The sequence below is a fragment of the Calliphora vicina genome, chromosome 3 (genome assembly GCF_958450345.1).
Source record: "Calliphora vicina chromosome 3, idCalVici1.1, whole genome shotgun sequence".
Classification (NCBI taxonomy): domain Eukaryota; kingdom Metazoa; phylum Arthropoda; class Insecta; order Diptera; family Calliphoridae; genus Calliphora; species Calliphora vicina.
The window spans coordinates 70,280,827-70,305,989 of record NC_088782.1 but is presented as its reverse complement, the minus strand read 5'-3'; the positions used below and the strand labels follow the sequence as shown (position 1 = coordinate 70,305,989).

The 25,163-nt window shown below is 32.2% G+C and overlaps 1 protein-coding gene and 2 long non-coding RNA genes across 3 annotated transcripts in view; 2 read left to right on the top strand and 1 right to left on the bottom strand.

Annotated features, from left to right (window-relative positions):
• nudC (nuclear distribution C, dynein complex regulator) overlaps positions 1-11,858 on the bottom strand; it is a 62,080-nt gene extending 50,222 nt beyond the window's left edge. The window contains exons 1-3 of the mRNA XM_065504983.1: positions 11,622-11,858; positions 11,282-11,553; positions 11,018-11,216 (exon numbers count right to left, since the gene is read on the bottom strand). Coding sequence (XP_065361055.1) covers positions 11,018-11,216; positions 11,282-11,553; positions 11,622-11,696 — 546 coding nt within the window. The 5' untranslated portion in view covers positions 11,697-11,858. The remainder of the gene's footprint in view (positions 1-11,017; positions 11,217-11,281; positions 11,554-11,621) is intronic.
• Positions 11,859-13,793: 1,935 nt separating this feature from the next.
• Positions 13,794-14,297, top strand: LOC135954391 (uncharacterized). The gene is made up of 3 exons (XR_010576253.1): positions 13,794-13,934; positions 14,006-14,092; positions 14,170-14,297. It is a non-coding gene; the product is annotated as an uncharacterized LOC135954391 (long non-coding RNA).
• An 8,533-nt stretch (positions 14,298-22,830) lies between these two features.
• Positions 22,831-23,334, top strand: LOC135954375 (uncharacterized). Its single transcript, XR_010576252.1, has 3 exons — positions 22,831-22,971; positions 23,043-23,129; positions 23,207-23,334. It is a non-coding gene; the product is annotated as an uncharacterized LOC135954375 (long non-coding RNA).
• Positions 23,335-25,163: the final 1,829 nt, after the last annotated feature.

Sequence of the window (25,163 nt, the reverse complement as noted above, 5' to 3'; positions counted from 1 at the left end):
TTGCAACGAGCAAACAAAGAGGAGATTAACGTAACATAAGTAACGTAAGTAACGGACAATACAGAGTGACAAGTATTCAGTTTTAGATATTTTGAACTTCAACAATTAAAATCTTCACCCCTATCGGCAATAACATGTGAAATTTATTTTCTCGTGAAATATCCATTTCCCTCAAAGGGAAATTGCTAACGTGATATTCCCATGAACTATTCATTCACAATAGTTGATTTTGTTCGTAACAGCTGTTTGTTTACAAAATTCCATATAAAAATTTCACAACATGGGGAATTTTTACGTGAACAATGTTGATGAATGAAAAATGGGAAAATGGAACATATTTCATGTGAAAAATTGATTCGCGATAGGGGTGAAACTTAGGAACATATTGTTCCTAAGAAATAAAGGGAGATCAGGGACCAATATTTTGAAAAACGCGATACAATTCGCTCTCAACTCTAGCTGGAAACTCCTGTCTAGTTAGGACTCTGGACACTCCAAGATCTTGAAAGACTTTTAATAGTAACATAGGAATGTCGACTGTCTCTGAATGAGATGGGGACACATTCTAGGATAACGCTAATATGTGCCCTTGGCAATGAGAACTGCTACACGCAGAGAAAAAACATGGTTTGACATGGTTACGACAACTATACTATGTTCGTTGTAACAATATATTGTTGTCGTAAACATAATAATTGTAGTTTTAATTTAATTTAAACAATATTTTAGTTACTGTAACCATTAAATGTTATAAATATGAATATAGTTCACCGAGTGGTTCGGACAACTAAATAATGATAAATAGGTAAATATATTATATTATTTACTCATAATATGTTTAAGATGCAAACAAAAAAATATGTTTACTTTTAATAGTCTTTTTTCCAACCATTTGTGAGTGCTGGTGTTTGTCTAAGCTGTGTTATTTTTACAAGTAAATTTTGAGTGTCTGTAATTCCCATTCGCTCTATAGTTTTATTACTATTGTTACGAACTTGTACTTGAATTCAAATATAACGATTTTAACGGCTGATTTAAAGTTGCATAATGCTTTCAAATAGCAGTGCCCAAACTTTAACATATCTGTGGGCATTATTAACATTGAATAAAAGCTTTAAGTTGACCATTGATCGTAAGTTGGCAACGCTGTTTGCTGCGACCGTATATTCGAATTCGAATATTCAGTTAAAGAACATTGTAGAAAGTACACCACAGATGGCGTATGTATTAGAAAGCTCTAGACCCATGGTAGGCGTTCATATTGTTCAGGTTACGATGATTTTCGTCAAACAACCCGAATGTGAACAAAAGAGCGCAATAGAGCGTAAAAATAAACACAATTCATTCAGTTTCTTGATGTTGTTGTTGTTTTTTACCCAAAAGAGCACACAAATTAAATGCCTCTTTTTGCCTACCAATGCTCTAGACAGTTAAAGAGCAATCTAGAGTGCAGATGGCAGTGTTATAAATAGTGGCAGAGGTTGCAGTAGTTAGTGAGTTTATCAGAGACGATTTTCGAACAAACATCAACTGAGTGCTGTGTTTTTCAAGTGAATTCGTGTACATTATAAAGTGTGTCTGTATTTCTGCGAATTTATAAACGTGTATAAAAAAACATTGAGTGACTATTTAATTCTGTTGTTGTACATTTTAAATAAATAAAGATTTGTTACAATTTTTAAACTACTAAACGGCTTTTATTTGCAATAAAAAGTAACCGGTTTATTTAAAGGAAATAAACCAACGTTTTGAAAAGGTTAAAACGTAACAGTATATTATCTTTAACTTTCCTAAAGCGAATAACAATAAATTTCTGTGAATTTATCAATAATATTTTAATTGGGAATTTAGTACCTTAAAACTAAAACCTATTAAAATAAAATTTTGTATTTAAAAAAATAAATTTTAATGATTACCTTGTATCATAATATGATTTCTCATTGGGTAATAAATATGATTACTTTGGGTCATATTATGATTAATTTATATCATAATATGATTATTTCAGAACATATTATGATATTTCATGATACCAATAATGATCATAATATGTTTTGGACTACAAGCATAAATCTGATCATAATATGTTGCTATTAGTTTATGGTTACCACAACCAGGTTTTTTCTCTGCGTGTAGAATAACTGAATAGCTGAGGGCGATGAATCGATTGACTCCTTCCCTGGAACTCCTCATATAAACTGTAAGTCGAACAGAAACTATTTGGGATTGCTCAGATTAGGGGTTCAATTAAACCACCTGCGATATTGAAAGGTCGTCTTGGCCCCTATGTTAAGGTAACATAACGAATCTACTTATTGCAATCAGATAAGGCTACTTAGGAATCTAACATTATTCTAGCCATGGTGTTCGTTGTTTAGATAGCTGAGTAGAGAAACGCTGGTTGATCATGATTGATGTATGTACTTATGTGCCGTATCAGGAAAAGTGAAGAAGTATTTCGAAGGATATTTTAGTCACGATATCTATGTTAAAGTATACAACACTTTAACATAGACATCGAGTACAATTCTTAAACATTTATAAAATTTGTCTCTCAAATGCTCAAATATAGGAAGAAGTAAATGAACAATTTACCAGTAAAAAATTGGAAGAAAATAAATGCGTAATTTTTGTAATGGTTATATGTATTTTTATAAATTTTTGTTATAAATAAGCAATAAAGTTTCCAAAATACTCGTAGTTAAAGATACTTAATTTTTATATTAAGCCGTGTGTGTGTCCACTGGCAATTCACTTGCTGAAGAACTTCTGCAAGTATTTGCTGAAATGTTTCCACTTAAACCTAAACTTGCGGAAGTCTGCTTCCAGAAGTAGTTTGTAGAAGTTATTACGACCAACTTGCTGCATGAAATTACAGATGTGTTTCCACACAATATGAGTACAGCTTGTGGTAGAGTTTGTCTATTTTACGAATGACAGTATAAAAATGTATTGTAGCAAAATAAAATTGGCAGCTGCCAACAAATTACAAAAAAGGAAACAAAAATAAGTGTTTGAGTGAGAAATTGGGTGCTGCGGCATGTTTCCAAAATGCTTTACTTGAAGAATTGCGAACCGATAATTCCATGCAGCTGAAACATTTCCTGATAATGTCTAAATCCATGTGCCCACTAGCAAGTCACTTGCGGAAGAGCTTCTGCAAGTATTTGCCCAAGTGTTTCCACACAAACTTGCGGAAATCTGCTTCCAGAAGTAGTTTGTAGAAGTTATTACGACGAACTTGCTGCAAGAAAATGCAGACGTGTTTCCACACAATGTGAGTACAGCTTGCAGTAGACTTTGTTTTTTTTACGAATGACAGTATAAAAATATTTTGTGACAAAATAAGATTGGCAGCTGCCATCGCAGCATATTTAATTTGAAAGAAACAACAAATTAAAAAAAAAGAAACAAAAAGAAGTGTTATAAGGCAATTATGAATGTTCAAGTCATTTTCTTGTTTGGGGACTATGAACTAATGTTGGCGGATGTTCATCATACTTTACAGTATAATTTCAGAGATACTTGGAACTAATTTATCAGGATTGCATCATAATCAAAATATTTATGACTGTTCATACAGTATTCCGGGGGAACATTTGTATGGGGGCTAGCTGAAATCGTGGGCCGATATTGACCATTTTCAACAAAAAGAAGTGTTTGGTTGAGAAATTTGGTGCTGCGGCGCATAGAGTTAAGTTTCTTTATTTTAATTTTATTCTTATAACCTTTTGAGGGCGTGTCCCATAATTCAGGAAAACTTTCTTGGTTTTCAATTATCCAATGTGTTTTTTCACTGCTCCAAACGAATTTATTTTTGTTCATTTTTACAAATTTAGAAAATAACTCAAAAAAAAAACACTAAAAAAACTGAAAACAGAAGACAATACCACAAATCGTTCACCCTACTTATACCCGACACTTTCGGAAGCAGCTTTACATTTATTGGGTGTATGACCTAAAAATGCGGTATGCACAATAGATGGCGTATCTTTTGAACGCGGTAGAATCATTGGAAGCTACTCAAACAGCAATTTCCAAACTTTCGAAAGCAGCTGGATTCATACAAAAGCAGGGAAATTGGGAACCATACGAATAGAAGGCGAGAGACCTTGAAATAATGCTTGGACGCTATAAAAAATAATCATTTTTGCACCGAATCATTAATTGCGATGAAAAATGGAGATGGTATGTGAATCCCGGCTAACCAACCGAATCGCCACCAAAGCTCAATATCCATTTCGCTAAGGTAATTCTCTGAATTTGGTGGGAGCAAATGGGCCCTATCTATTATGAGCTGATGAAATCTGACCAGACCATCACAGCGAACCTGTACCGAATAAAACTGATTCATTTAAAGTGAGCATTGGCCGAAAAACGCCTAAAATATGCAGCCAGACCGGAATATTTCATCATGATAACGCTCAGCCACATGTTGCAAAACCTGTTAAAAAGTATTTAGAATAAAGTGGTTATGAAGTTTTGACTCTCCCGCTTTATAGTTCAGACATTGCTCCATACGACTTCCATCGATGCAGAACGCTATCGCTGGGATACGCTTCACTTCAAAACAGTGTATCCGAAATTGGCTTGATTCGTTCTTGGCCTCAAAAGATGAGCAGTTCTTTTGGACCGGAATCCACATGTTGTCAGAAAGATGGAAAAAGATCATAGCTAACAATGATCAATATTTTGTGTAAATGTATATTGTACAAATGTTTCAAAATAAAAGCTAAAAATTTGAAGAAAAATAATCCCTCATTTTTAAGTCACAAACCCAATAAAATATTAACTTTCGAATTGCTTTTATTTAAAAATACACATCAGAAAACTGGCAGGCAATAACATACATATATAATTACAAAACAGCTGAGACATTTCTTACTGGATAATTGTTACAAGTAACAATTTTTTCACACTCAAATTCTTACGCTCTTGTTTTTAAATATTCTTGCAAGTTTTTCAAGTACATGAACGCTTTTTCAGTGAGAATTTGTAACAATTTGTAGTTATTGAACAGACCTTATTGATGGTTTTACTCGTTATAAATCACAGGGAACTGTACTCTTCAGCATTTGCGGTATCCATCAATCCCTGGCTTCATAGAATATTTAAACTTTACTTCTTTTTCAATAATGTTCCGTTGGGGTGGAGAAGGATAAAGGTTATTTTTATATATATTTATTCCTACGAATGGCAAAAGATGCCACTAGAATGCGAAAGACTTGTCACCAATGAGACTATCACCATTCCTGTAAAATATCTAGGAAGTGCCCATTTACTGATACATAAGGCAAAAGCTGGAGAGCTCTTTGCGACTCTCAAGCTGTCAACATAGCTACATAAAGGGTCGCTTAACGGAGACTACTTGCATTTCAACGGGTTCTAGAGGATCTAATGTTGAGATATATTTATATAAGCAGCCGAATAGCAACCATGTTTAAATCGAGAGTTATTACTGAAAGTTTTTGGAGACATCGGGATGTGAAAACAAGTTGGACGTTGAACCCCTAGTAGTGCTCCTGAATGTGATTAGCGATATCATGACCAATACCTTGAATTTTCCTGGAACATTTTTTTTAGAAATGGTCGGAAAATGTTTGTCGAAAATGTCTTAATAAGTTTTCTTTAAAGGCGTAGGCGTTTTACACCATCTACAGTTTTCTACAAAATCGTTTTATTTTAAAGGCGTAGGCGTTTTACGCCATCTACAGTTTTCTACAAAATCGTTATCGTTCCTCAGTTCTTTCTTTATAAATCTGAGGAGAAACTTAAAATTAATTTATGTTCAACTAAGATACTGGCTTATAAGTGCATAAAGGTACGAAACATCTACCAGATAAATAGTATCACTTCCCAGGTATTTCTACTTCATTATTTTTTATTATTCTGACATAATATTACACTATCAAAAAACATAATCGTAATTTGTTAAAGATATTAGAACTATATTCTTATGCAACTATGATTTATGTTTGAATTATTAAAATTCATATTAAAATTTCAAACATAATAAAAAACTAATTAGTCACCATTTAAATTTTATTGTATTTTTCAAGTTATATTTTCCCATAATAAAAAAAAAATACCAATAAATATTAGTTTTAATAAATATTTCTTAATTAAATACAAGCAACTAGGGGATATTTTAAAAGGAATGTTAGCCTTTGGCGAACAAAAAATCACCTCAGAAGAACATAAATATTGCGTGTTAATGAGGTAGGAAGCAAGAACAATTAAATAAATCATAGTCATTTTCCCATTTGACAGTTTTGACATTAAAACATTTTTTATTTCAGTTTTAATAACAAAAACGATAAAGAAATAAATCATGACTTTAAGTAAATTTATGGTTTAGTTAACAAAAAAAAGAATCACTTGACATTTATGAGGAATTGAACTAGAAAAAATCCCCTACTGGATATAAGTATTTGATTATTATTTTAGATTTTACACATTGAAAATGAAATGGTGAAAACATAAGGTGAATTACAAAAAAAGCTGAAATTTACTGACAAAATATACAATGTAAGAATATCAGATCTTTATAAAAATTATACTTCTTTTAAAATTTAAAAAAAAAATAATAATTTTAAAGAGATTTTAATTTTTTAATTAAATATTCAATTTTAATGGAAAAACATTCTGCAAAATGCAAAGAATTAATTGGTAAATTGAATAGCGGTTCATCAATGATGCAGAATGTCAATGTCAATTTCCGAAGAAATCCCCAAAAATAATTCAAACTGTTTTAAATAATGAAAAATTTTAAGTTTGAGAGAGATGTTATTTAGGGCCTCATTTTATAAAAAGTAAAGTTCTGAAGGGAATATATTTTGTATGAAGAAAACTGTGAAATTTTTATAATTTAGAGTTTGTGACCGTAAATAATACTTATTATAGAATTTTTCCATTTTGATGGTTAGATTTTAATAAAATGGGGGCTAGCTGAAGTCATGAACCGATGTTGGCCATTTTCAATACCAAACAAACCTTATATACATATTTGTGGAAAATTACAACCAGCTAGCTCCTTTCGTTTGGGTCCTATTGTGTTTTCAACAGACAGACGGACGAATATACACAGCTAGATCACCTTAGAATCTTAGAAGGACTCAGAATATATATACAAATGTGGGTCTACGACTAATATTATAATGTGTTACAAAAGGAATGACAAAATCAATGCACAAAAATATTAATTAATAAAATGAAAAATTAAAATATTAGATTTTTATTATTATTGCGACTTTTTCTAATTAGGTGCACTTTTTGTAATATGGGGGTATTTGTCAAACGGCGGTTTTGGGTAAAATGTTGTTTTTGATGTTTTCTTTAAAAAAAGAAAAATCAAAACTAACTTTTATTGCTCAAAAGAAAAACAAATTTTTTTCTCTTTGAAAAATAAAAAGAAATAAATTAACTGTTATTTTCTTATTTTTAAAGAAGCAGACGGATGGAGCGATCTAAAATATAAAGATTTCCCAATGGAAAATTAATCTAAATATTCAGCCCTATCGGCAATAACATGTGAAATTTATGTTCCCATGAAATATCAATTTCCCTCGAAGGGAAAATTGCTATCGTAATATTTCCATGAAATTTTAATTCACAATAGTTGATTTTTATTGTTTACAAAATTCCATCTAAAAATTTCGCAACATAGAGAATTTTTTCACGTGAACAAAGTTGATGAACGAAAAATGGGAAAAGGGAATATATTTCATGTGAAATATTGATTCGAGATAGGGGTGATTACTTGTGAAATCTAATAAATTGAAAGTCATTCAAATGTTATTGAGAATTTTTTAATTGTTTAAATATTTTTATATTAAATCAAATAGCCTATAATTTTTATGTTTTTGAGTTTTTGAAGTGAATAAACAATTTAATACCGTTTGTTCAACCCAAAAACTTCTTTCATTCGGATCATCAACAGTTATGATTTTATAAAAGTGATGCAAAAAACAAAACACACTATTCAAATCAAATGTATGGAAATAAGATACTAATATGCACAGTATAGGCCATAACTAAAGCACCCCCTCAATAGATTTTTTCAAAACATAATTTTTTTGATAAAAAATGCTTATTTGAATTGTTAATGTTCATATAACATTCATTTAGTAAAATATAATTTTATGAAAAATTAATTTAAAATGATAATTCATATAAAAACTTACTCTTATAAGATGTTTACAAATTTAACTACGCTACTGTATATTTGCATTGTGAGTTAACAGGATTGACAACGAATGGATTTAAAAATTCCAGAAGATTAAAATAAAGGAAGGTGTAGTTTGTATAATTTATGTTGAAGACTGAAAGAAGGACCTGAGTAAAAAATATTCAATTAACCGATCAGTTTTTTCAGGCTCATTTCAAAGTTTTAGCAGACTGGTCGCATATCAACTGCAGGACGTCCGCGAAAAAATACGATATTATGATTCCTTGATCAAAAGAACAATTCAAAAAGATCCTACAGCATCAGCTAGTCAAGTATGAACAAGTTTAAGATTATGGGTTAGCGAAAGAACAATTCGTAGAAGAGCAGTAGAAGTCGGATTATTCAGTTGGCGACCAGCAAAAAAACCCATTATATCAGCTAAGAACAAGAAAGCTAGACTGGAGTTTGCCAAAGCGCACATCGACTACAGTGTCCCAAAAATGGAACACAGTACTGTTCTCTGACGAATCCAAATACAACTTAAAAAGTTCCGATGGAGTGTACGCAGACGAAAAGGAGAAAGACTGAATCCCAGAGTATGAAAACAAACAAAACATTTCGCAAACGTTTGCAAAATGTACAAAACAAATCAATATTTTTATATTGTATTGTACATGAGCAAAAACAAAATAAAAACTTTTCAAGTGACAAAGAGAGAAAACGAAACGATTAGCTTTTCACTCATCTGCATTATTTAATTTACCGTTACAATCGTACATTTGAGTAAAAAACAGAGAGAGAAACGTATTTTTTATTCGTTTTGTTTTTTTTTTGTACTGTGTTCTCTATTATAATGAGTAAATCAATTACCAAACGTTTGTTAAACGTTTTTTATCAGAATGTTTCAATATTGTTCTTACTCTTTTCTTTTCTAGCTGCGTACGTTTATATTAATGTACAGTTTGTGTTCATGAGCAAAAACAATACAAAACAAAATGGGACAATCATTCTCAGTGTTTATGTTTGGTTTTTGTTTTACTCACTGCAAAGAACAAAACAAAACGAAAGCAAACGTTTCGATTTGTTTATTTCCGTACTCTGCTGAATCCTAAGTATTGCAAAGGAACAATTAAACATGGAGGAGGAAATGTAATGGTCTGGGGATGCTTTTCTGGTCAAGGAATTGGGCCAATTCATAAAATTGATGAGATTATGGATCGGTTCATGTACCGTGATATATTGAAAGATGTAATGCTGCGTTATGCCAGTGAAGAGATGCCACTTATAGCTTCCAACAGCATAACGATCCTAAGCACACCTTAAAAGTTTGTAAGACTTGGCTGCAGGGCAATAAAATTCAAGTTATTCATTGGACTCCTCAATCTCCCAATATCAATCCTATTGAGAACTCGAGGGATATTGTTAATATGAAAATAAAACGTGAAAATTGCCGAAATAATGATCGGAAATTTTCATGATTTATTTCAAGCCTTTAAAATAGCTGGGAAGGAATATTGCAAGACAAGATAAAGAACTTAATATCTTCTATGCCTAAGTGATATGCTTGTGTCATCCAATGTAAAGGATTTGCAACAAAATATTAATTATAATTCACTGAGAGGGTGCTTTAGTTATGACCGATACTGTACATGAAATTTAACGTTTGGTAAAATTATCAGAAAGTTTTGAATAAATCATTAGAACGATTTAGAATTTTAAAAACAAGTTAACAGAGTGATAAAAACTGGGTAAATCGGTTATCCAAATTCAACATTTTAAATATACCAATTCACAAAAAACCGATATTGCGAAGAAAAACCAGTTAACCGGTTTTTAAATCACTAAAATCACATTTCAGAAATACAGGAACGAGCTGCCAGTGCCCAATCAAGCAGTGCCCAATAGGCACTGATACCAGAGCTCGCAGCCTAGCCCGTGATAGCCCCGTGAGGAAACATACAAGAAAATTTCGTCAGCAAATATATACGGTTGTCAAAAGCTATTAATCATCGTAGAAATGCAATCATACAAATAGCAAATGGCCCATATATTCTATAACTACTGATTAATGTCATATATTGCAAAAGATTCATAATTTCTTTATATTGAGATGTTTATTATATAAAACGTTGCAGGAATATTTCATTTTATAGAAAAATGTTTTACTTTTCAAAAAATTTCATTTAAGAAAAATCGATATTAGCATGTAAATCGAAGTCATAATTGATCACGAAATAATCCATTTTAGACCATAATCGTAATCAATTTACCAATTACTATTATAGACCTTAAATTGTCATAATATAATGTTGATACAACTCGACCAGGCAGAGGGGTTCTCTCTCTTGGCGTAATATGTTTAGTGTAATAACCAAACATAGGCTCCAGAGTAGGTCTTACGGATGGTGATAGTTTGGATATTGAGCTAGTTCTTCTTTGAATAATTTGAGACCTAACTAATAATGTTTGTGAATTTGTATTAGATACATTCGTATAGAATACTGAAACTTTTTAATTTGATCCATTTATAGAATATTTTTGTAGCTAAATATAATTTTATAGCTGCTTTCCTAAGTTATTCATCATCTTATAAAAATACGATATTTAAATTAATAAATATTACCACTCCCAATATTAGTAACAAAAATGGTTTTAGTTATTTTAAAATTTTGAATAATAAAATCACTTTGTACTTTTTATATTTTCAGTCAATCTATCTACTGGATATAATTTAAAGAAGTGACATTATAAATATTTGTAAATTGTGGTAAATTTCTTATGAATTTATTAATAAAATCATAATTATCAAAATCCAAATATAAATTTTAAAAAGAAAGAAAAATCACTTACCTCAACTTCACCCAATGTTTGTGTCCACATGTATTTGTCGAGCGTACAACCGTTACCGGAATTTGGTAACAATTTACCCACCTCACTCTTTTCAGATTCATCTTCTACTTTATCGATAGGCTGCGATTTCTGCTCCTCAACTGACACCGGAGCAGTACCATCCGCAGCAGTGGCTTCACTCAAAAGTTTCTGACGTTTTCTAAAACCATACAAAACAATATTTATCAAGTAACAAATACAAAAAACGTTTTTAACAAATCTCACTTGTTCTCTTCCTCCTTGATAATTTCAGCAGCCTCCTCATCCGTAATATCACAAATTTTACTTTCCGACATTTCTTTTTCACGGGCAGCTCTTTGTTGTTGTTCTTTTTCATCTTTAAGTTTTTGGGCTTGCTCCTGCTTTTTCATTTTTTCCTTGTGTTCGCCCATAGCAACATCTGCCTCTTTACGCAAAATATCCATGATAAGTTTTTCCCAATCGCCCACATAGAAATCACTTCTACGCCTTAAGAAACCAGCAAAAGTTTTTAGAAACTGAAATATATAACAAAAGTAAATGTTTTATTTGATCTTTTAATAAATAAAAATGAAATCATACTTACATCGGGCATACCACCTGGATGTTTTTGGGCCATGGCCAATAAAATATTATCGTATTGTTCCTCTTGGCTGGACATGTTGATTATGTTTTAACTAATCTTTAAATATGTTTAATAAATTGTTAAGATTTTTCTAGAAATTGTTGTTAAATCGAAACGCTTTCTATGATTCTCACACCGGTATTGGACAAAGAAACGTGCAAAAAAAATGTTTTTTCGTTTTGTCATCTGCTTGACAAAAACATTTGTTGTTATGACAATTGATGGGAGGTAAATAAAGAAAAGTAGGTAGCTAGGCAACCCTGTTGTTAAATGTCAAATTGGAAAACAGTGTTGGTAAATGATGGAGTCGAGTAATCGTTATTCATGCGATTATTTGCTGAGTAGAAAAGCAAATAAATTTAAATAAAAATGTGTTGTCTGTTCATAAGATTATTTTCATTAATTTCTAATAAATTTCTTTTATAAACATAATAATGTAAAGCATACTTTCATAAAATTCATATCGTTTGTTCAATATTTTGATTTGTGGCTTATTGCATTACAATTCATTATTCTGTTATAAACAAAAACAGTACTTTTATATTTATTTTTAACCCCTCTGATCTGAACTTGATGACAATGACAAAATTATAACAAACATGTTTTAATACTTTTCATACAAAAGTTGGTGTGATATAGTTTTGTTGCAGCTATAATGTTAAGAATACGGGAATAAATATTCAATACTAGGGCGGGTCAATAAGTCCATGATATTTTGAATGAAACAGGTTTTTGGATAAAAAAATCATGTTCTATACAACGTTTCTCGAATTTTATCATCCCTTCTAAAAATACGAATTGTCGATGTCATAAACATTGTATTTGTTTGTGAGATGATTTTATCGTTGGATCTCTTTTCACCGAGCAATTTTTTCTGGTTTAGAAATAAGAAATAGTCACTCGGGACTAAATTCGGTGAATAGGGCGGATAAGGGAACAATTCGTAGCCTAATTCATGGACTTTTGCCATGGAAAATGCATATTCACACGATTGCGTTTGTGGTCGATTGTGAGCAAACGCAGCACCTATTTTAAAACCACTAAGCCATGCGAGATGCATATAGCTTCCACAATCTCTCGCACTTTCAATCTCCGATAGACCAACACATATCGTGAACTTATTTTTATTTAAATATTTTTTATGAAATAAATTGTATACATTTTTCTGATACACATTCAATATTTTGAGTTGTTCACTAAATGTTTAGATGATTTGACATTTTTAAACCGGATTATAAAGAAGAAGAGTTGTGATGTTAATATAAATATAATATGTTGCGATGGTGGAAATGGTTATTGTTTGCCTTCGGGTTGTAGGTTTTCTTTTGGTGGTGTGAATTGTTCGCTGGGTATCTGTATTGTTGTGGGTTAGAAGATATCAGGAAATATTGAGATAATTGAACAATATAATTAAGGGTACTTACCGGAGTTTTGTTAGCGGAGGTCGGGAATCCAGACTCTGGAGGCCTTAACTGAGGAGTGGTGTCTCGTCGTGTTTATCTGAACTGTCCCAGGAGTTCTGTTGCTAGTGGTTGTGTTCCTGTCGTTTGGTTTGTTATTAATGTGGATGTTGTGATTAGTTGGTATTCCTTGTGAATTGTGTTGTTTTTGTTGTGGAAAGTATTCATTCATTCTTTGGTGTTTATTTTGATGTAAATTATTGATTTTTATTTCTTTTAATGTTTCTTGTTTGTATTGTTTATATTTTTTTTAGCTTGTTTATATGATTGTAGTGTTTCGTGTTGTTAATGTCTAGCTGTCAAAAAAGTTTTTATTTGCAGACTGGAAATCATTAGGTAGGGTTGTATTTTTTAGTAGTTTTTAGTATGGTAAAGCTACCAGATGTAATGGTCATGAGGCGAAATATTTCCAAATTAAGAGAAAATTAATTTTCTCTCTAGATTTGGAAAATGCAAGGCCATCGGAAAAGTACATTGACCTTCTTTTATATGTTATTTCGTGTACTTGTGTGTTGTGTATTTGTTATGTTATTAACCGGTATATGTTTTTTTATTATAGTATTTGTTTTTTTTTTATTTGTTATTGCAATTGATTTGCACTGAGGACTTAGCGTAGCTTCAATATACTTAGAATATTTAATATTAAAGTGGCAGACGTTTAGTCAAGTTCATTTTACGAACAAATTTGAGTTCAGATTGTGAATAATATTATTAAAGGAAAATAATATCAATCTTTTGATTTTTGTGTTTCTGAAATTAAACATACAATTTGGAATAGGAATATTGAAAATATTTCAAGAAAATTATTAAACAAGTAAGTTTATAGCGTGAACATAGTTCTGCTTAAATGAGCATTTGCTTAAAGAATATTTTGAAATTCAACAGATTTGTGAAGAGTAAAGATAAACAGTGATTGGACCAGAACTGATTCTTGGAACCATCTTAGAGTCATCAACGGGTAGTGCAGAACCAGTAAGATGTTTAATTTACATGTATATATTTTAAAATATGCATATAAGGTAACGTTTTCTTTATTTAATTTTCATTAGATTTTTATAAAGTGGCAGCACAACCAATATATTACAAACTGGGTGACCCTAGGTTGGAAAAAGCTTTCATTGTGCAGAAGTAAAAGCTCTGTACAAGAAGTAAAAGCTCTCTCCAAGAATTTGTATTTAGCAAGAGTCTGAACCCAAAAAAATAAGTCTTAACCGTGGAGGGAACGGAAATCCCAGTTGGAAATTTTAGAAGAAAAGGGAGGCAAACGTATTGTTCTCAGTGGCTGTAGGGATTAGGTTAAAGTTAGGAATTACTTTTAGGGGATCTTGGAAAATTATATTTTAAACCTATTAGATTAAGTTTTGAAACTATTAGGGCGTTATTTGTAAAAAGGATCCATCGAGATATTTATAAATTAGTTTACCGATAACAAAAACAAACCAGAGAAATATTTAGGTTTTGCGAAATAAATCTGTCCTTCAACGAGCTCTTTTAGGGATAGGAATAATATTCGGGAAAATTTAGTACTACAGGCTTAAATGATAAGCCAATTACAAATCAAGTTTGATCCTTTAAATTAGTTTTTTTTTGTAAAACAGTTAGAATCATAGATTTAATTTAGATCTTAGTTTTTTTTTTTTATTGATAATTTTAGTTTTTTATTGATAAATTGAATAATAAGAACAATTTCATCTAAAAACCATAGTAATTTGCTTCCAAAAACCATAATTTGAGACAAGAATAATTTGTTTTACAATAATCAGGAAAACGGAAACGGAAATAGAATAAAAATGAATACAATATATAAAAGCCACCTTAGTATTAAGTTATTGTAATGTAGTTTTGTTAATATTTAATAAATAATGTTTTGGTAAATTTTAAATATTGGTTTTCAGTCGTCTTGGTTCGAGATGGTCAAAAAGGTATAAAAGGGTAAGTTGTTGGTAAACCTAATCAGAAAAAAGGGGTCATATGAACTTAATGTGATGACATAGGTTGGGACTAGGGCAACGACGAGTCTGGGTGTCACATCTGTCCCAGGGTATTAGTGTTTCAAGTTGGTGTACTGTAGGGTGTTTTAATGTCCGTGCATTTTGTATTCTTTTGTAGTGTTCTTTTGTTTACTTTTTATTTTTGTTTTATTGTGCGAAGCAGATATGTGGTGAGGGTTCCGGTGGACCACCCCTGTATAAAGATTTTTGAGCTAGTCAGCGACCCACATACATGACCAAGAGGAGGTTTCGTAACAGTAAATGGCGCCCAATTTTTATAGACCGGAAATCAATAGGAAATAGACAATTTCATTTAGTATGTTGTAGTATAATTAGTAGTTTATCTCAGACTTATAGTACTGATTGTAGATTGCATTATACTTATTACGCATTAAGTGAATTTAAAAACAAATCTCAGGAAGATAAACAAAATTAGTAAATTTATAGTTTCAGAATAATAGAAAATTAAGAGTTAGTGGCCAAGCAAATATTGCTTGTTTGCATTAACAATAAACTTTAAGTTAATAGTAATGTTAATGGTTATGTCCTGACTCAATGAAATCAGTTTGCTTAACCCTAACGTTACAACCGGAAATGGAATCCTATAAAATAAATTTGATAGTAGTTCCAAAAGATTTTTTTTTTACTAGAATGGTACACCAAATAAAGCAAACACAATTAGGAATCGTCGAATGTTTACCAACAATTTACAATAATAAAAATTTAAATTAATGTATAAAATAATTTTTGACCATAAAGTAAGAACAAGATTGAGCTGAAATCCATATAAATGTAGTAATTGTTTGTGTTTAGAAATTTGTGTAAATCTTTTGTTTATTGTATTAATTGTATGTACAAAATATTTTAATATTTTTTTGTTAACCACACAATTGCAAATAGAAAAATTTAATTTTTTTTACTGAATCTAAATCTACATAATTGAATATTTGATTTAAGAATTTTGAGTTTAGTTTTTGTGTAGAATTGATGATCAAGATGTTTGTTGGTCATTCAGCTAAGAAGCCTTTAAATAGTAAACCTGAAAGAGAGGAAAGAGATAGGAATATTATTGATATGTCAGAGACAATTAATACTCCATCTAATAACCCACCTCAGAATAACGAAACAGCCACAACAACATCGAAGGGAGCAATTCCAAAGACCACAAATCCTCAGCAATTTCCAAATTTTTCTATTCCACCTCCATTGATTCCGAAAACTCATCCGCCAGTGGAGAAAAATGCTAGGGAATATGCCAATGTGATTAGGAACGTGATAAGAGAATCCAACACAGAGTATCGATCGGATCTAGAGGAAAAGATTGAACTGAAAATAAAAGATAGTTTAAGATTAGGGTTTTCAGATATGCTGAAAGAAATACAGAAAATAGCCAGATTAAATAGATCTTCTGCAAGTTCGAGCGAAATGAGTGAGGAGAGAAGAAAAGGCGACGGAAACAATGTAGTAGACATTGAAAAAGAAGAATCTGAGATTCAACATATAATGCCTAGGAGATTAGATTTCCAATATGTACCACTAAATAGTGAAACAGATTCAAATTTGAACGGCCCTAATAATCCTCTACCGAACAATAATAGGCAAATTTCCTCAATAAGGATTGACAAATGGGACGTTGTGTTTGATGGCAATAATGAGAATCTGAATGTTGAAGATTTCATATTCAGAATAGAATACCTGCAACAACACCATGGATGTCCTTGGATGGAAGTTATGGGAGACTTCCATAGATTGTTAAGTGGAGAGGCCAAAGAATGGTATTGGTCTGTGATTAGGGAAAAGCAAATTAGAAATTGGTCCGATCTGAAAGGTGCTCTTTTACAACAATACCGATCGAACCGTAGCGAATACGAATTCATGAGAGACTTTGAAGAACGTCGCCAAAGACCAGGAGAATCCATAAACACATATTTTTCTGTAATGAGAAAGTTAAGAACCAGATTAAGGACACCGTTACCAGAACATGAAGTCGTAAGAATAATAAAGAGAAACTTACGAACTAACTTATCTCAGATTTTATACCCCATGAAAATTTACACCGTAGAACAATTGCGCGACGAATGTATAGAGATTGAGAGGAATTATTTTAAAAGAGAGCATATTGTAATGCCAGATTCAAGATTTGCACGGTCTAGAAGAGTAGAAGAAGTTTATGAAAATCAGACAGAATCTGAAGATTGGGAACAAGTGGAGGAAATAAGGGTGAATAGAAATAAGGTTACAAAACCAGAATCGAATCAAGTGTCGTTGATCTGTTGGAACTGCCGTTATCCAGGCCATTCTTTCATGGATTGTCCATCAGTTCAACGAAATTTATTTTGTTATAAATGTGGATTGATAGGAGTAATCACACCCAAATGTCCAAAATGTTTGGAAAACTCAATGAGGAGTGTGTCGAAGACGGGAGAGTCACGCTCCACCCAAACTCCCGACACAAATTGAAAGATGCTGGAGTACAGGTTAGGCCAAACGAATTCAATGAAAGGGAATCGTTAGAATATGAAAATATGATGCTAGATACCAGTGATAGGAAGAAAATAGATGTAGTAGAAAAAGGAAAGTCATTAAAAAAGAATAGAAAGTATAAGTCGTATGAGGAAAGATTAAGAAACTATAAAATAGTAAGAAATAGAATATTTAATGAAGAAATAGGAATAAATAGATTAATTAGGATAAGGAAAGTAAGAAACAAGTTTCGCCGAAAACGAAAACTATGCGGAAGGATAAGATACACTATCCAAATGTGTTGTGAAGCAAAGAAAGGAATCATAAGAGATCCAAGGGCATTTGCAAATATTAAATTAGAAGGAATAGAAGTTAAAGGATTGTTAGATTCAGGTGCCTCGATTAGTATTTTAGGTCATAATTGTCATGAAATTATAGATAAGTTAGATTTAGATATAGATCCAGTTTATGTTAGCATTAGGACTGCAGGAGGCAATGAATATAACGTATTAGGGAAAATAAGCATACCGGTAGATTATAAGAATCAAATTAAGACAGTGCAATTTTATGTATGCCCAGATTTGGTCCAAGAAGCCTATCTAGGAGTAGACTTCTGGAAGACATTTAATTTGGCACCTGAAATTTTCAATTGTAATGAAATTAACATTGATAAGTTGAAGGAAGATTTTCCTCTTGAAACCGATAACATAGAACAACATGAGTTATCAGATCATGAACTGAAACAATTGGAGGAAGTAAAGAGAAAGTTTAGGTCCTATGAAGAGCATGGCTTAGGTAGAACTGAGGCAGAAATGCATACAATTGAACTGGTCGAAGGAGCTACATCGGTAAAGGATAGACATTACCCTGTATCCCCTGCGGTACAAGAGCTAATCTTCGCAGAAGTCGATGAGATGTTAAGATTAGGTGTGATAGAAGAGAGTCAAAGCCCCTGGAGTAGTCGATGTACTCTAGTCAGAAAACCAGGCAAAAATAGATTATGTCTTGATGCTAGGAAGTTGAATGAGAGGACCATTAAAGACGCCTATCCTATTCAAAATATTGAGGCGATACTAAGCAGGCTGGATGAAACTTTTTATATCAGTAGTGTTGATTTAAAGTTTGCTTTTTGGCAAATTCCTCTGGAATCCAAATCTAAAGCCTACACAGCCTTCACTATACCAGGTCGCCCGTTATATCAGTATACAGTAATGCCATTTGGCTTATGTAACGCGGCACAAAGGCTGTGTAGACTCATGGATAAAGTGATTCCAGAGGAACTTAAAACTAATGTCTTCGTCTACTTAGACGATCTACTGGTAATCTCAGCTGATTTTGAAAAGCATTTGATCTTGTTAAAAAAGGTAGCTGAATGTCTTGAAAAGGCTAATCTAACAATCGGACTCAGGAAATCAAAATTTTGCTTCAAGGAGTTGCGGTATTTAGGTTTTATAGTAGGGGGTGGAATAATGAAAACCGACCCGAATAAAATAGAGGCTATAAGGCAAATACCAATACCGAAATCGGTTAGAGAAATCCGAAGTTTTCTCGGGACAGCCGGATGGTATCGGCGTTTCATTCGAAACTTTTCGACATTAGCCGCTCCATTAACAGACTTGATCAAAAAAGGTTCAAAATTCATAATTACTAAAGAAGCTACTGAAAGTTTCAACAAATTGAAAATTGCCTTGACCTCTGCACCAGTTTTGGCACATCCCAATTTTAGGAAAAGATTTTTTGTCCAATGCGATGCATCGGATTATGGTGTTGGAGCAGTGCTCTTTCAGAAAGACGAAGACAACAACGAAAAACCTATAGCTTTCTTCTCTATGAAGCTTAATCCGGCGCAAAAAAATTATAGCGTTACGGAAAAAGAATGTTTAGCTGCAGTTCTAGCAGTTAACAAATTCCGGCCATATATTGAACTGATGCCGTTCACGGTTATCACAGACCATGCCAGTTTAAAATGGCTTATGTCTTTAAAGGATCTAAACGGTAGACTGGCCAGATGGGCTCTAAAATTGCAAGGCTATGACTTTATAATAGAACATCGCAAGGGATCTGAAAACATAGTGGCTGATACATTGTCTAGAGCGATTGAGGAAATTGATTATTCTCCAGAAGATTTACTAGGGTTTGAAACAACAGAATTTGAAACAGAAGATTATAAGGAATTGAGAAACACAATTTTGGCAAACATTGATAAACTCCCGGACATTAAAGTAGAAAATGGAATGGTATATAAAAAACAAAGTTATTCATCAGATTCTGACATTTTAGAAGAATTCCGATGGAAACTTTGGGTCCCAGGTTCTTTGACCCATGAGCTAATCAGACTTGCACACGAACCTGCCGAGAAATCTCATGGAGGAATAAGAAAAACGTTAGAATCTTTACGAAGTAAATTTTATTGGCCGAATATGATTCTACAGGTCAAAAATTTTGTAAATAATTGTATTAAGTGTAAAGAATGCAAGTCTGTAAATGTAAGATTAACTCCGGGAATAGGAAATGAAGTTGTCACTAATCGTCCCTTTCAAAAACTATACATCGATTTTCTAGGTAAATATCCTAGATCGAAAACTGGAAACGCATACATCTTTATAGTTTTAGATCATTTAACAAAGTTTGTGTTCCTCAAAGCTATGAGAGAAGCTACAACCAAAAATGTTGTTAAGTTTTTAGTAGAACAAGTGTTCCATAATTTCGGGGTACCGGAAACAATCCACTCAGATAATGGACAACAGTTTACGTCTAAAGAGTTTGGAAAAATGGTGGAAGATTTTAAAATATGTCATATGCGAACTGCAGTACATTCCCCACAATCGAACGCAGCAGAAAGAGTTAACCAAAGTATTTTATCTGCGATAAGAATATATTTGGAAGAAGACCATAGAGAATGGGACTTGAACTTACCGTCAATAGAACTAGCACTAAGAAATTCAGTCCATTCAGCTATTGGTGTTAGCCCTTTCATGGCACTTTTTGGTCAAAATATGTTCACTTCCGGTACGGATTATAAATTAGCTCGAAAACTTAAATCTTTAGATGATAGCGAACTAGTATTATTAGAGAATAGGGATAGATTAAGAATCATACGCGAGACAATAAAGGAGAATATACACAAACAATATGAGAAAAGTTCTCTCAAATATGATAAGGGAGCTAGAATCACACGTTTTATCCCAGGACAAGAAGTTTTTAAGAGAAATTTCGTATTGAGTAATTTTAGTAAAAATCTAAATGCGAAATTTTGTAAGAAATTCTCTAAATGTAGAGTAACAAGAGTCCTGGGAAACAACATGTATGAGCTAGAGACACTAAATGGAAAATCTCTTGGAGTTTATCATGCCAAAGATATCCGACAGTAGTGTCAGAAAGAAAAAGGACAGTATCAAATGGTTTGAAGTAATGGGAATGTATGCAATATTAGGATTAGTTTAGTTTTACTCACATGTGCAATATTTTTTTTTATTTCACTAGATTATAAGCTGAATTTGTCCTTTTATGTTGATTATTTTTCTATTTTTACACCATTCTGTCTGTCCCATTCGTGTCTTGGCTGTGATAAATTTTTTTTTACATTCCATTCATACACCATGTTAGGTACCATAAGTGTCTTAGCTGTGATATTAGTATAAGTTCAAATTATACTAGAAAATGTGTAACACAAGACCTGTGATGAAATCTGTTGTCTCTCCTGTTTGTGTCTTATAGGGATGAATTTATGGGCTGTGCAATCTAGGTTAGCTATCGATGTTATAGGAATCCATTCTTCAGTGATGTTTGACCTGAAAATAAGAAGATATTTTTACAAAGTAAATGCTTATTTTATTTTGGTTCGATATGAAAATACTTCCCGTAACAATTAAATAAAGTATAGTTGATGAAACCTCTGAACTTTTTATTAATAAAAAGAATTCAGAGATTCTCACTAGTTCTGGACACAAAGTTGAAGATCGGTGGAAAAATTAATAGAGGCGTAACCCAATTGTTTTATTTTGCCTTATGGGCGTTCGTTTAAAAGCACACTGGTGTGCACTACTGATTAAAGATCAGTAACAAGAAATTTAGTTTTAGATTGTTTGTTAAGGGTTGCCTCTACGATTTCTTTCCACCAAGAAAGAATTTCGGGAGAGTGCTGTGTGTCCAGGGAAACTAGTAAAAGCGTATCAACTAGTCACATGAAGAGTTACGCGGTTCCTAGTAGATGAAAAAGAACATTACTGTATGTTTGGAGAATAACAATGTACTTACCAATAATTGCCCGGCTAACTTTGAAGTAGGCTGAGACCCTTAATCTCAAGGCCATGAGAATTCCCCACGTTGGGCATTTTAAGGCAAATATGGATTCGCACACCGTCTCCTCTGGCTGATGTCAGCGAACCCGGAGTTTTGTTGCGATGGTGGAAATGGTTATTGTTTGCCTTCGGGTTGTAGGTTTTCTTTTGGTGGTGTGAATTGTTCGCTGGGTATCTGTATTGTTGTGGGTTAGAAGATATCAGGAAATATTGAGATAATTGAACAATATAATTAAGGGTACTTACCGGAGTTTTGTTAGCGGAGGTCGGGAATCCAGACTCTGGAGGCCTTAACTGAGGAGTGGTGTCTCGTCGTGTTTATCTGAACTGTCCCAGGAGTTCTGTTGCTAGTGGTTGTGTTCCTGTCGTTTGGTTTGTTATTAATGTGGATGTTGTGATTAGTTGGTATTCCTTGTGAATTGTGTTGTTTTTGTTGTGGAAAGTATTCATTCATTCTTTGGTGTTTATTTTGATGTAAATTATTGATTTTTATTTCTTTTAATGTTTCTTGTTTGTATTGTTTATATTTTTTTTAGCTTGTTTATATGATTGTAGTGTTTCGTGTTGTTAATGTCTAGCTGTCAAAAAAGTTTTTATTTGCAGACTGGAAATCATTAGGTAGGGTTGTATTTTTTAGTAGTTTTTAGTATGGTAAAGCTACCAGATGTAATGGTCATGAGGCGAAATATTTCCAAATTAAGAGAAAATTAATTTTCTCTCTAGATTTGGAAAATGCAAGGCCATCGGAAAAGTACATTGACCTTCTTTTATATGTTATTTCGTGTACTTGTGTGTTGTGTATTTGTTATGTTATTAACCGGTATATGTTTTTTTATTATAGTATTTGTTTTTTTTTTATTTGTTATTGCAATTGATTTGCACTGAGGACTTAGCGTAGCTTCAATATACTTAGAATATTTAATATTAAAGTGGCAGACGTTTAGTCAAGTTCATTTTACGAACAAATTTGAGTTCAGATTGTGAATAATATTATTAAAGGAAAATAATATCAATCTTTTGATTTTTGTGTTTCTGAAATTAAACATACAATTTGGAATAGGAATATTGAAAATATTTCAAGAAAATTATTAAACAAGTAAGTTTATAGCGTGAACATAGTTCTGCTTAAATGAGCATTTGCTTAAAGAATATTTTGAAATTCAACAGATTTGTGAAGAGTAAAGATAAACAGTGATTGGACCAGAACTGATTCTTGGAACCATCTTAGAGTCATCAACGGGTAGTGCAGAACCAGTAAGATGTTTAATTTACATGTATATATTTTAAAATATGCATATAAGGTAACGTTTTCTTTATTTAATTTTCATTAGATTTTTATAAAGTGGCAGCACAACCAATATATTACAAACTGGGTGACCCTAGGTTGGAAAAAGCTTTCATTGTGCAGAAGTAAAAGCTCTGTACAAGAAGTAAAAGCTCTCTCCAAGAATTTGTATTTAGCAAGAGTCTGAACCCAAAAAAATAAGTCTTAACCGTGGAGGGAACGGAAATCCCAGTTGGAAATTTTAGAAGAAAAGGGAGGCAAACGTATTGTTCTCAGTGGCTGTAGGGATTAGGTTAAAGTTAGGAATTACTTTTAGGGGATCTTGGAAAATTATATTTTAAACCTATTAGATTAAGTTTTGAAACTATTAGGGCGTTATTTGTAAAAAGGATCCATCGAGATATTTATAAATTAGTTTACCGATAACAAAAACAAACCAGAGAAATATTTAGGTTTTGCGAAATAAATCTGTCCTTCAACGAGCTCTTTTAGGGATAGGAATAATATTCGGGAAAATTTAGTACTACAGGCTTAAATGATAAGCCAATTACAAATCAAGTTTGATCCTTTAAATTAGTTTTTTTTTGTAAAACAGTTAGAATCATAGATTTAATTTAGATCTTAGTTTTTTTTTTTTATTGATAATTTTAGTTTTTTATTGATAAATTGAATAATAAGAACAATTTCATCTAAAAACCATAGTAATTTGCTTCCAAAAACCATAATTTGAGACAAGAATAATTTGTTTTACAATAATCAGGAAAACGGAAACGGAAATAGAATAAAAATAAATACAATATATAAAAGCCACCTTAGTATTAAGTTATTGTAATGTAGTTTTGTTAATATTTAATAAATAATGTTTTGGTAAATTTTAAATATTGGTTTTCAGTCGTCTTGGTTCGAGATGGTCAAAAAGGTATAAAAGGGTAAGTTGTTGGTAAACCTAATCAGAAAAAAGGGGTCATATGAACTTAATGTGATGACATAGGTTGGGACTAGGGCAACGACGAGTCTGGGTGTCACATCTGTCCCAGGGTATTAGTGTTTCAAGTTGGTGTACTGTAGGGTGTTTTAATGTCCGTGCATTTTGTATTCTTTTGTAGTGTTCTTTTGTTTACTTTTTATTTTTGTTTTATTGTGCGAAGCAGATATGTGGTGAGGGTTCCGGTGGACCACCCCTGTATAAAGATTTTTGAGCTAGTCAGCGACCCACATACATGACCAAGAGGAGGTTTCGTAACAAATAAATGTTACTAAGTCTGCTTTTACACAGGGCAAGTTTTCTTGCGCAAGTCTAGAGTTTATAGGAGAGAGAGGCAAGAAGAAAGAAGAGGGGTACACACTTGCTTGTACTGACAAGTCTCTTCAATTCTCTTTTGTTTTCTCATTTTCACTATGGCGTCTATTAGGTTTTGACATACAAAATTGATCACAGACTTGCTGTGTGTAAACAGTCGCGCAAGTTTAAAAGTGAATCGAAGAGACTTGCTTCAAGTAAACTTGCTGTGTGTAAAAGCAGACTAATGAAAATAAACTAACTTAGTGCCTCATTTTGTAAAACGAAGCGTTCAGAAACGTAAGCAATTTGTATGAAGAATACTGGGAAAAGGGTTTGAAACTTGAATATTTTCCATACAAAATTTGTTTAACGTTTGTCGTTTCGTTTTATAAAATGAAGCCCATAAATTTTAAATAACACTACTTTGCATATGTAATTGATATGGCAACTCCAGTTTTCCACATACGTTTGCTAAGCGCCATCTGCTGTGATAATATTACAATTTACCAGTTTCCGGTGTGTGTATAAACTAAAACGTTATTAGATTCATTTCCGGTAAATTACAATTTAAAACTCTCCGACTTAATTATTAACGAAAAGTTTTAGTTAGGTTGATTAAAAACTAATATTGAATTGAATATTTACGGTTTAGTCGCTATTAACCTAGAAAATCGGATGTATTTACATCTTTTTAACAATTGCAATAAAAATATCCTTTCTT